At 50.4% G+C, this 12,982-nt stretch overlaps 1 protein-coding gene across 2 annotated transcripts; it reads left to right on the top strand.

Annotated features, from left to right (window-relative positions):
- Positions 1-249: 249 nt before the first annotated feature.
- Positions 250-4,127, top strand: LOC119292375 (post-GPI attachment to proteins factor 3-like). 2 transcript variants are annotated; one of them, XM_037571233.1, is made up of 6 exons: positions 250-497; positions 610-811; positions 2,544-2,808; positions 2,909-3,108; positions 3,220-3,407; positions 3,516-4,127. In XM_037571233.1, exons 2-6 carry the CDS (start codon positions 696-698, stop codon positions 3,806-3,808), a joined length of 1,062 nt encoding a protein of 353 aa, XP_037427130.1. In that variant the 5' UTR covers positions 250-497; positions 610-695; the 3' UTR covers positions 3,809-4,127. The 2 variants fall into 2 exon arrangements, with proteins under 2 accessions (XP_037427130.1, XP_037427132.1); XM_037571235.1 differs by having other exon boundaries at positions 587-811.
- Positions 4,128-12,982: the final 8,855 nt, after the last annotated feature.

Here is a 12,982-nt window from a genome sequence, read left to right as displayed (position 1 = left end):
TGTTTTCAAAAGATGAGCCGGCCGGCCGACGCGTAGACTTTTTTTTTTTAGAATCTCACAAAGCTTTATTACCGAATCATGAATGTCTTTTCTTTTTGAGGGGTTGTCCGGCCTTGATTTACTGCATTTTTTTTTGGGCTGGGCTCGGACTTGTGTTTCCAGCCTGAAAAATAGCCAGGCCCGGTCCGGCCCGGCCCAGAAAGAAAAGAAAAGAAAAGAAAAGAAGAAAAATCAAGAGACCTAGCCAGCCACCCACACCCAGTCGACCTCCGATTCTGCCGGCGGCGGTCGGTGGCTGCAGGCTGCGTCTAGCATAGCATAGCATAGCCTCGCCGCTGAGGCCGAGCAGCCTCCTCTCCTCTCCTCTCCTCTCCTCTCCTCTGCATCGTTCCATTCCTGGAGATCCAAGTCGTCCTCTCCTTCCTCGCTCGCTCGCTCGCCGGTTTAGATCTCCACTTCTTGGCACTCGCCGCGGGACAGCAAACAGGAAGAAGAAGGTAATCCGCTGTTCCTTGTATGTATATGCGTTTCTGCTTCTCCAAAATGGCGAATTTACTACATATCTGTGTGTGTCGCTGCATTTTAGGACTCGACTCGACTTCCGTGCAGGTGTAGGTGTAGGTCTAGTCAAGATCCCTTTCTTGCCCAGTAACCAACGAATCCATACCTGCTACTACTGCTTGCCGCCGTGAGGGATGGCCAGAAGCAGCCTCCTCTGCCTAGTTCGATTGGCTTCCCTTCTTGCACTCGCTGGGATATTCGTCTCCGTCTCCGTCCAGGCCAGCCGGGGAGATGCTGATCCGCACTACAGGTATGGTGACTCATCTCCTGTTGCAGCACTTGCACATGATCGATGTACCATTGCTCTTTGTTTTCTTATTATACTTGATTGATTCCCTTCCAGATCTGAATATATCATGTTGATGTGTAACTGGGTTAAAAAACTTTACCTCATGTTTCCTCATCTTACCTACCTACACTAGTACTAGTTGGTTAAAAATATTATTAAATCTCTTTTTCTACCTCCAAATTGTGATATCTTAGCCTTGTTGCTACTGGAATCCATTATTGACTATCCTACAGTTTGATTGATTGCAAATATCTCAACTGCAAGGAAAACTGGACACTGTCGTCCATCTAACATGGTTATTTTTTTGACTTCGCCTTGCCAATGGAACGATACAACCTTAAAACTATTGTGGATGCGTTCTCTTTTTATTTTATTTAAGAATTGAGAACAATTAGTCCCGCGGGGATTCAGCTAAGTGTGGGGGAGTGTCAGAATACGGAGATTATTGTTTCTGCTATGAAGGATGCAGAGGAAGGAGAGGTCCGGCTTCGCACTCGACCTGCACAACTCGTGTGGGGGATTCAGCTAAGTGTGGGGGAGTGTCAGAATACGGAGATTATTGTTTCTGCTATGAAGGATGCAGAGGAAGGAGAGGTCCGGCTTCGCACTCGACCTGCACAACTCGTGTGGGGGATTCAGCTAAGTGTGGGACAGCAAACATATCATCGTTCCTGCTACCGCACCTACTTTCTAGTGTAACTAGTAAATTGGTAGAAAGGTGGATTCAGCTAAGTGGATCCAGTCACAAGCACTCAGATGGAGGGAATAATATGTGAGAAGATGGTGCCATACTTTGAGTTACACAATTTTGTCTCCCATTTTACATCCTTTAGATTAGATTTGATGCACAAAGATTAAGTGTGATACACGATTGGTATTCTTGCCATGCTAAATTAGTTCGTCACACTCATTAGATGGACAGAGAGACCGCAGGTCAAACAATTTATTATTAGATTCAGAGGAGCACTAGCTAGAGGTTGTTAGATGCAACTCTGGTCACTATACTACCGCACCTACTTAAGAGCAATTTAAAAGTGTATAAACATATCATACCTATTGTGGTAATGGCTGTTACTATATGTTTGATCCTTTTGTGTTACTTCATTGTGAAATACAGTATGTTTTGTTCTCGTACTCACTTGACTGAAATTATTTATGTCAAGGACTATAATGGTTGTTGGTTGTTACAATATATTTGATCCTTTCTTGTTACTTCATTGTGACTTGTGAGATATGTTTTTGTTTCTTGCCGACTTGACTGAAATACTGGGTCAGTACTCCCCTCCGACTACAAAAGAAGGCACACACTCTTTTTGGAAGTCAACTTTTGACCATGAATTTAACTAGTAAAATGTGGCTTATGTGTCACAAAAATTAAACCATTAAATTTGTATCTGAAAAAAAAACATAGTATGTCCTTTTACACGTTTGTTTGATTATGAAAAGAGAAATTATAACAGACAAACTCATTTTTGCAGCAGTTGCTGTGCATCTACTGACCACCTTTAGCTAACTATTGTGACATCGTTGCCTCAGTTATTGTTGGAATTTTTTTCTTTTTATCACTCTTGATTTGTGCCACATATTGTAGAACCATTGGTTAGGAGCTATACATTGTGTTAGGGGCTGTACTTCATTATGATGTCACACTGTTTAGAAGTTCCTGGTAACTTGCGTTGTGATTGACCTGCAGAACTTGTGTGGGGGAGTGTCAGAATACGGGGATTATTGGGAGCAACATCATCAGCCACTGCCAGTCCCGGGAGAACGACAGCATATCTGCTGGAAGTTCTTGGTACACACAGGAGGCCCTTGGCATGCAGTGGAAGCAACTAAACTGTATGACAGACTGCCGCTACTACTGCATGATGCGAAGAGAAGAGGAACGGCGATTAGGTGGCCTGAGCCCTGTTCAATATCATGGAAAATGGCCCTTCAAACGTGTCTCTGTCTTCCAGGCATGTAACCATTTGGCTTGTACGTTGATGAGTAGTGATACTTACTAGTATTTCACCATGATGACTACTACTACTAACCTGTTTGCCGTGTATGTATCAGGAGCCCCTCTCGGCCGCACTGTCTGCTCTCAACCTATTGATGCACTTCACTGGCTGGCTTTCGTTCTACCTGCTAGTGAAATGCAGATTACCTCTTAGACCTCAGACGAAGAGGACGTACTACGAATACACTGGCTTATGGCATATCTATGCAATATTATCAATGAATGCATGGATCTGGAGCTCCGTATTCCATACCAGGTGCACGTTTGCTCAATCAAAGCTTGGGCATGCTGCTGTGATAATAATATATTGGGTTTGATATCTTGCTCAGCGTCATTCATTCATTCATTCATTCATTTTGTGTTGTAGGGATATAGACCTGACTGAGAAATTGGATTACTCTTCAGCTGTGGCCGTACTTGGCTACTCTTTAATCGTTACATTGCTAAGAATTTTTAATGTCAAGGAGGGGCCTGCCAGGGTGATGGTTGCTGCACCTATTCTAGCATTCGTCACAACACACATCCTGTATCTTAACTTCTACGAGCTTGACTACGGTAAAGTTCCTTTTGCTTCTAGATCATCTTTACCTTACACACACTTGCACAAACATATTATTAATTCATGTGCATCTGCTGCGTTTATGTGCCTGCCTTTTTCTTCAGGATGGAACATGAAAGTCTGTGTGGCGATGGGTGTGATTCAAATTGTGGCATGGGCAACCTGGGCTGGCGTGACCCGTCATCCGTCACGGTTGAAGCTTTGGGTCGTTGTGTTTGGAGGAGCTCTAGCTATGCTTCTTGAGGTGTTTGACTTCCCTCCGTACAAGAGGTATGCGGATGCGCATTCGCTGTGGCACGCGAGCACCGTTCCCCTCACCTATCTCTGGTGGAGCTTCATTAAAGATGACGCAGAATTCCGCACCTCCACACTCACACTGGTTAAGAAGGCCAGGTGAATTAAGAGGAGGTCACCATGTTGTTGGGTTCTCTCAAGGCAACACAAGCAAATGATTCGGCCTTGAGTGTCACGGTTTTCGTCTGCAAACTCACCATCGTGTCTCTGCGGTTCTTCTTGTCCTCCCTCCTGACTTGTGTTTTGATTGATACTCCCTCTGTCCCGTAATGTAATATAAGAGCGTTTTTTTTGACACTAGTGTAATGTAAAAGATAAATGCCCTTCTTATATTATGGGACGGAGGGAGTATTATATATGAAGAAAGAACTGGTGCATGTGTAGTAGAAAAAGTGGTGTTGAAACAAGGGTTCACCTTATGATTTGGTTTCAATATAAGTAAGCTTAGAGCAACTCCAACGGGGCGACCCATTTCATCCGCCGCTGTCCGTTTGGGTCGGCACGGACAAAAGTGGAGGCCCAACGTGCCGACCCAAACCCAAAACCCGTCTGTGCCAACGCATTTGGTGCCCAAATTTGTGCCCCAAATGCGTCGGCGTGGACGCGCGCCTTCTCAATGTCTGCCGTGTCTCACCTGGCGGTCGCCCAACTACCCGTCCCCTCGCCGGTCAACTTAATTTAAGACCTCGGGCCCACGCGTTAGCGATGGCGGTTGTCCTTTTTTAAGCCGAGCGTGTGGCGGGGCCGTCCTCATCCAGTTCCCGTCCCCATCTAGGCCACGCTCGCTTCCCCGTCGCCGGCAAGCAAGCCCTAGCCATCCCAGCCGCCCAAATGGGGCTCTTCTCCGGCAGCAGCAGCAAGTCGAAGGGCAAGGCCCCCACCGTCCCCTTCCCCGCGAAGTTCACCCCGCCTCCGCCTACGCCGGCAGAGGCAGCGGGTGAACGTGCCCGTGCATCAGGCGGAATGACACTCACGCCACCGCGTGTCGCTGCCGTACCCCGACGTGACGCTGCCGCACGACTGGCATCTGGATCCGGAAAGGATCCCAGTGCCGGCGGCACCGCGGTCGGCTAGGGCGCACGCAGAGGAGGTGTGTCGCCGCCGGGCGCTCCTGACGCCGAAGCAGCGCGGCGACGAGGCCTACGCCTATGACTCGCCCAACTGGGCGCGCTGGTTCGCCTTCGAGCACGAGGAGGCGAGGCGGCGCGGCGTGCGCGAGGTCGACCACAGCGTGCCGCTGCCGCCGCTCATCGTCAAGGAGGAAGACCAGGCGGCAGAGGATGCCTACTAGGCGGCCCTGGCGGCCGTCTACCGGGAGAGCGAGGCGGCGCGGCATGCACGAGGTCGACCACAGCGTGCCGCCGCCGCCGCTCATCGTCAAGGAGGAAGACCATGCGATAGAGGATGCCTACCAGACGGCCCGGCGGCCGTCTATCGGGAGAGCGAGGAGGACGAGCGGTGATGAGGTTATGTACCTAGGGTAGGGTCATGGACCTATCTAGGATACCATGCCCAAGGACATCATCATACGAAGCTACCTTCCAGTCGACCAAGAGAAGTTCCACTCGACCAAGGGAGACTCCACTCGACTGGCTAGAAGACACTCGACCATGAAGATGCACTCGACCATCAGAAGTTCAGGATCTACTCTGGATCCAAACGGTCTGTAATTGAATAGTCTTAATGGTCATGATGACATTTTATGCAGGGCGTTACCAGTAACACCCAGCCTTAATGTACTTTAACCCTCCTCTACGTGGGCTGGCTGGGGTCCTGGCGTCCTCTGTATAAGCCATCCCCCTCCACTGGTAGAAGGGTTCGCACCCCTGTAACTCATATACACAGAGATCAGTCGACCGCCTCCGGGCTCCGAGACGTAGGGCTGTTACTTCCTCAGAGAAGGGCCTGAACTCGCTAAACACCCGTGTGTACAACTACTCCATAGCTAGGACCTTGCCTTTCCATACTTACCCCCCATTCTACTGTCAGACTTAGAACCACGACAGTTGGCGCCCACCATGGGGCAGGTGTCTTAGCGACTTTTTTGGAGAAGTTGCAATTTGTCCGATCGCCTTCATCATGGTTTCCGGCGGAGCTCTGGTCGAGGGCCACGAGATCTGTCTCGATGCGCTCACTTTCATCGCCGACGACTCCGCTTGGCTCCAGGAGGCACCACTCGACATCGACGCGCTCCCCGTCCGCGGGGCGACGCACTTTTGGGCGTGTGTCCTCGGCGTCTTGCTGCGGCAGCCGTCGACCCCATACCGGCCGACTCCTGCGCTGTCCTCCCTTCCTGTCTCCCGCCAGCGCAAGCGCTCCGGTCGGTCGAGGCTCCAGCGATGGGTGAGACACGCAGTGGCTCGCCAATTGGCCACCACCCAAGTCGCGGCGATTGAGCCCGATGAATCTCTCTACGGCCTGTTCGACCTGTCGACTGGCTCCGTAGAGACTGCATCCGAGTGCGATAGTAGTGATCCGGCGGCGGAGGTCCTAATGGTCGACGGGCCCCGTAGCCCTCCCGGTTTCCCCCGCGGCGACGGGATGGACGACGAGGACGACCCTGCTCAAGCCCATGAAGAGTACCAACCCGAGCCGCTCACTTCCCAGCAAAGGGAAGAACTTCGCCGCCGGAACATGGATGCCCTGCATACTCCCATTGCAGGAGAAACTCCTGAGGCTCGTGCCCTGGAAGAGGCGCGTTTTTGCCAACCTGGCTGAACGCACTCGACTGGAGAACCTTCAGCGAGCACTCGACGAGCGTGCGCATCAACGAGCGACTAACTCCAATCGACGTCAGCTCTTTCCGCAACCAACTCAGGTATATCGAACCCCAATTCAGAATTTGGCAGCCGCAGCCCGCATAGCGGAGTCAATTCAGCCCTCTCAGTCAGAGGCTGGAAGAGGCTTGATGCAGATCAGAGATTTGCTCCGGGCAGCAGGAGATCAGAATTCAGCTGTGTCACAGTCATGTAACAGGATTCACAGTCGATCTGTCGCTGTGAATACTGTTCAGTCGGCTCACAGTCCAAGGTCGCCTCCGAGGCGCATGGGACGTGAAGACCGGCGGGACCACTATGATGATCGATTTGATCGTGATGACAGGCGTCGAGTGCCCACTCCTCCTCCGAGAAGTGGGTCTAACGCCCATCGGCAGCAAGATGACAGACGCCAGCTCAGTGTTGGGCGGAGAGCTCCAGTCGACCCCAGAGAGCCAGGCTTTGACGCGAGATCCATCATCGTGCAAGGTTTGGTCGACCGAAACAGAGCTCATAGAGGTGGTCATGATAGAGATGTGCCCACAAGCAGCCGAGTCCACGTTTTAGGTCCAGAATGTTTTAGCAGAGCGATCAGAACCGCAGTGATACCCCCCAACTTCAGGTTGGCGACTGGAGTGAATAAGTTCACCGGAGAGTCTAAGCCTGAAACTTGGCTCGAAGACTACCGAGTGGCTGTTCAGATTGGTGGCGGTAATGATGAGGTGGCCATGAAACATTTGCCACTTATGCTAGGGGGTTCAGCCAGGGCATGGTTGAATCAGTTAGCTCCCAGCAACATTTACACCTGGGAAGATCTTTCTCGAGTGTTCGTCAGGACATTTGAGGGAACTTGCAAGCGACCTGCTGGACTGACTGAGCTACAAGTTTGTGTACAAAAGTCGAGTGAAACACTGAGAGATTACATCCAGAGGTGGATCACTTTGCATCACACTGTAGAGAATGTGTTGGACCATCAAGCGGTTTGCACCTTCAAAGAGGGTGTCAAGAACAGAGAGTTGAGCCTGAAGTTTGGTCGAACTGGAGACATGACCCTGAGTCGGATGATGGAAATAGCCACCAAGTACGCCAACGGCGAAGAAGAGGACCGACTCCGCAGCGGCAAATATAAGCCGAGTCAGTCGGATAAAGGAAACTCCAATCGGAAGCAAAAACGGAAGGCCGAGCCAGCAGCTCCTGGAGAGGCTCTAGCCGTGACACAGGGCAAATTTAAAGGGAAGCCCAAAGGATCTTGGAACCCCAAGAAGGTAAAAGATAAGGAGGGTAATGATGTGATGGACCTGCCGTGTCATATCCACACGAAGAAAGACGAAGAGGGTAACTTCATCTACCCAAAGCATACCACTCGCCAGTGCCGGCTCTTAATCCAGCAGTTCCAAGGGAAACAGCCGAAGGACAAAGAGAAGGAGTCGGACAAGGCTGAGGACAAGCAGGACAGTGATGGAGAGTACCCTCATGTCAACTCCACTCTGATGATTTTTGCTGATGTAGAGAGCAAAAGTCGACTGAAAGTGATCAACCGAGAAGTCAATATGGTCGCACCGGCGACACCAAACTATCTGAGATGGTCGCAAACTCCCATTACTTTCGACTAGTCGGACCATCCTACTCATATTGCCACCCCTGGGAGGCAAGCACTGGTGGTCGACCCGGTCGTCGAGGGCACTCGACTGACGAAGGTATTGATGGATGGCGGCAGCGGGTTGAACATACTGTATGCAGATACGCTCAAGGGAATGGGCATTCCGATGTCCAGGCCCAGTTCCAGCAACATGAGTTTTCACGGAGTCATCCCAGGAAAGAAGGCTGAGTCACTCGGCCAAATAGCTCTAGATGTGGTGTTCGGCGACTCGAAGCATTTCCGCAAAGAGAAGCTGACATTTGAAATCGTGGATTTCCAGAGCACCTACCACGCCATCTTGGGAAGACCAGCCTACGCCCGCTTCATGGCTCGACCATGTTATGTGTACCTCAAGTTAAAGATGCCTGGCCCCAAAGGCGTGATCACCGTCACTGGTAACCGGAAGAAAGCAGAAGAGTGTTTCCAGAAAGGCTCAAAGATTGCGGATGACCAGATAACAGTGTTAGAGCTAGAAGAATACAAGAAGAACGCAGATCCGAGTGATTTACTGCGGGCCAAGAAGCCTACCACAGAGTCAACATTTCAGTCGTCCGGTGAGACGAAGCCAGTTCACATCCACCCGACTGATCCCAATGCAGCTCCGACCCATATTTCCACTACACTCGACTCTAAATAGGAAGAAGCGCTCATCCAGTTCCTCCGTGAGAACTGGGACATCTTCGCATGGAAGCCAGCTGACATGCCAGGTGTTCCCAGGGGACTGGCTGAGCATCGCCTTAGAGTCGATTCAAAGGCAAAACCTGTTAAGGAACATCTTCGACGGTCCGCCGTTCAGAAGAAAAAGGCCATTGGCGAAGAGGTGGCTCGACTCCTTGCAGTAGAGTTCATCCGAGAGATATACCACTCCGAGTGGCTCACCAATGTCGTTATGGTTTCCAAAAAGGACAATTCCCTTCGTATGTGCATTGATTTCAAACATATCAATCGGGCCTGCCCGAAAGATCATTTTCCTCTCCCTCGCATCGACCAAATTGTCGACTCGACCGCAGGGTGCGAGAGATTGTCTTTTCTAGACGCTTATTCCGGGTATCATCAGATCTGTCTGTATGGGCCTGACGAAATCAAAACAGCTTTCATCACCCCATTCGGGTGCTTCTGCTATATTACCATGCCATTCGGCCTCAAGAATGCCGGAGCCACATTCATGAGAATGATTCAAAAGTGTTTACTCACTCAAATCAGTCGGAATGTGGAAGCATACATGGATGATATCATGGTCAAGTCGCGAAAGGGTTCCGACCTGTTGACTGACTTAGCTGAAACATTTGCCAATCTCAGGAGGTATGATATCAAGCTCAATCCCTCAAAGTGCACATTCGGAGTACCTGGCGGGAAGTTACTCGGTTTTCTCGTTTCCGAACGAGGAATCGATGCTAACCCAGAAAAAGTTGGCACCATACTCTGAATGAAACGCCCTGTGCGTGTGCACGATGTCCAGAAGCTTACTGGATGCTTGGCCGCGTTAAGTCGATTCATCTCTCGCCTCGGTGAAAAGGCGTTGCCCCTTTACCGACTGATGAAGAAGGCAGACAAGTTCGAGTGGACTCCAGAAGCTGATGCAGCGTTTGCCGAGTTAAAAACTCTGCTCTCCACCCAGCCGGTGCTTGCTGCTCCAATCAGCAAAGAGCCTCTGTTGCTTTATATTGCAGCCACAGGACAAGTCGTCAGTACAGTACTTACGGTCGAGCGGGAAGAAGAAGGGAAAACCTTCAAAGTTCAGCGCCCAGTGTATTATCTCTCTGAAGTTTTGACCCCATCGAAGCAAAGATATCCTCATTATCAGAAGCTCGTATATGGGATCTACATGACCATGAAGAAGGTTGCCCACTATTTCTCTGATCATGACATTACAGTCGTCAGCGACACAGCATTGTCAGAGATTCTGCACAACAGAGATGCAACTGGTCGAGTGGCTAAATGGGCGATTGAACTCCTTCCCCTTGATATCAAATTCGAGGCAAAGAAAGCCATTAAGTCCCAGGCTATAGCAGATTTCCTTGCCGAGTGGATTGAACAGCAGCAACCGACTCAAGTTCACTCGGAGCATTGGACCATGTTCTTTGATGGCTCTAAGATGTTAAATGGTTCTGGTGCTGGGGTAGTTCTGGTTTCTCCCCGAGGAGATAAGCTCAGATATGTGCTCCAAATCCACTTTGATTCCTCCAACAATGAAGCAGAATATGAAGCACTGTTGTATGGGTTGCGCATGGCTATTTCACTCGGCGTCCGTCGCCTTATGGTTTACGGCGACTCAGATTTGGTGGTCAATCAGGTGATGAAGGAGTGGGATGTGAGAAGCCCAGCCATGACTGGATACTGCAATGCAGTGAGGAAGCTTGAAAAGAAATTCGAAGGGTTAGAACTCCATCACGTTCCCCGACTGAAAAATCAAGCAGCCGATGACTTGGCGAAGATAGGTTCCAAGAAGGAAGCCATTCCGAGTGGCGTGTTTTTGGAACATGTCTACACACCATCGGTTCAAGAGGATCCTTTCACTGAAGAAGCCCCGCAGCCTAAAAGCGCCACAGATCCGACTGAAGTCGAGGTCCCAGCGGTGGTCGACTTGATCATGGAAGTTTTGGTCATCACTCCTGATTGGACAGTGCCCTACATCGCCTATATTTTGAGGAAGGAACTCCCCGAGAATGAAGAAGAAGCTCGAGAGATCGTCCGCCGGTCCAAAGCCTTCACCGTCATGAGAGGTCAGTTATACAGAGAAAGTGCGACTAGAGTCAGCCAGAAATGCATAACACCGGAGGAAGGTCGAATGATTCTCAACGACATCCACTCGGGGACCTGCGGCCATCATGCGTCTTCCGGACCATCATGGCCAAAGCATACCGAGCTAGTTTTTATTGGCCCAGAGCGAATGAAATGGCGAAGGAGATAGTCGACAAATGTGAGGGATGTCAGTTTTACTCCAATATGTCACACAAGCCCGCGTCAGCTTTGAAGACTATACCACTCGTCTGGCCCTTTGCAGTGTGGGGTTTGGATATGGTCGGTCCTTTGAGAACAGGCAGAAGCGGTTTTACCCATGTGCTGGTAGCAGTCGACAAGTTCACTAAGTGGATCGAGGCTAAACCCATCAAGAACCTCGATGCCGGTACTGCTGTCAGCTTCATCAGAGAACTGATATTCAGATATGGAGTCCCGCACAACATCATCACTGATAACGGGTCAAACTTCGATTCTGAAGAATTCAGAGCTTTCTGCACATCTCAAGGCACACGAGTCGACTATGCTTCAGTCGCCCATCCGCAGTCGAATGGACAGGCAGAACGAGCCAACGGTTTGATTCTCAAAGGGTTGAAGCCCTGTTTGATGCAGGATCTCAAGCATGCGGCTGGTGCATGGGTTGATGAACTTCCCTCGGTGCTTTGGGGGTTAAGGACCACACCCAACCGGTCGACTGGAAGAACTCCATTCTTCTTGGTCTACGGAGCTGAAGCAGTCTTGCCGCTCCACAATGCTCCTCGAGTCGAGATCTACACCGAGCTGAAGCAGAACAAGCGCGGCAGGACGCAGTCGACCTTTTAGAGGAAGAAAGAGAGATGGCTCTGATCAGATCGACCATTTATCAACAAGACTTGCGTCGCTTCCACGCCAAAAACGTGAAGAGTCGAGCCTTCCAGGAAGGAGATTTAGTTCTCCGAGTGGACCAGCAGAAACCACACAAGCTTGCTCCTTCTTGGGAAGGTCCCTTCATCGTCACCAAGGTTCTCCATAATGGAGCATACCGTCTTTACAATGTCGAGCATCAGATCGACGAGCCCCGAGCTTGGAACGCGGAGCTTCTCCGCCCCTTTTACACTTAAGTATTCACTCGGATGAGTTGTAATAAAAGTACTCCTGTAGTTTATTTATCAAAAACAAGAGCTTTATAGTTTTCCCAGTGATTGTTATTACTTTTGTCCATATAAAACAATCCCCCAGTGGGTGGCTTAGCTGCGAATCCGATTCGCCTGAGTCTGTAAAAAAATTCCTAACCGAGTGGTGAGTCAGTCTCCCACACGAAGGCTTAGCTGTGAAATCCGTTTCGCCTAAGATAAATAAAATCCTACCGAGTGGTAAGCCAGCCTTCCACTCGGAGGCTTAGCTGCAGTCCAAGTACTCGCCTAAGATAAATAAAATCCTACCAAGTGGTAAGCCAGCCTTCCACTCGGAGGCTTAGCTGTAGTCCAAGTACTCGCCTAAGATAAATAAAATCCTACCGAGTGGTAAGCCAGCCTTCCACTCGGAGGCTTAGCTGCAGTCCAAGTACTCGCCTAAGATAAATAAAATCCTACCGAGTGGTAAGCCAGCCTTCCACTCGAAGGCTTAGCTGCAGTCCAAGCACTCGCCTAAGATAAATAAAATCCTACCGAGTGGTAAGCCAGCCTTCCACTCAGAGGCTTAGCTGCAGTCCAAGAACTCACCTAAGTACAAGTACAACATGCGTTCTGCAAGAAGGACGAGGTGCAGGTCGACTGCTACCCTCTCCTTCCGAGCTGCACCACCAATTCAAAAATCCTACCGAGTGGAGAGCAGACCTCCCACTCGGAGGCTTAGCTGCAGCCCAGTGCTCGCCTAAGTGTCTGAAATCCTACTGAGTGGAGAGCAGACCTCCCACTCGGGGGCTTAGCTGCAGCCCAGTGCTCGCCTAAGTGTCTGAAATCCTACCGAGTGGAGAGCAGACCTCCCACTCGGGGGCTTAGCTGCAGCCCAGCGCTCGCCTAAGTGTCTGAAATCCTACCGAGTGGAGAGCAGACCTCCCACTCGGGGGCTTAGCTGCAGCCCAATGCTCGCCTAAGTGTCTGAAATTCTACCGAGTGGAGAGCAGACCTCCCACTCGGGGGCTTAGCTACAGCCCAGCGCTCGC

Source organism: Triticum dicoccoides, chromosome 4B, assembly GCF_002162155.2.
Source record: "Triticum dicoccoides isolate Atlit2015 ecotype Zavitan chromosome 4B, WEW_v2.0, whole genome shotgun sequence".
Classification (NCBI taxonomy): domain Eukaryota; kingdom Viridiplantae; phylum Streptophyta; class Magnoliopsida; order Poales; family Poaceae; genus Triticum; species Triticum dicoccoides.
This window is presented reverse-complemented; position numbering and strand designations above follow the sequence as displayed.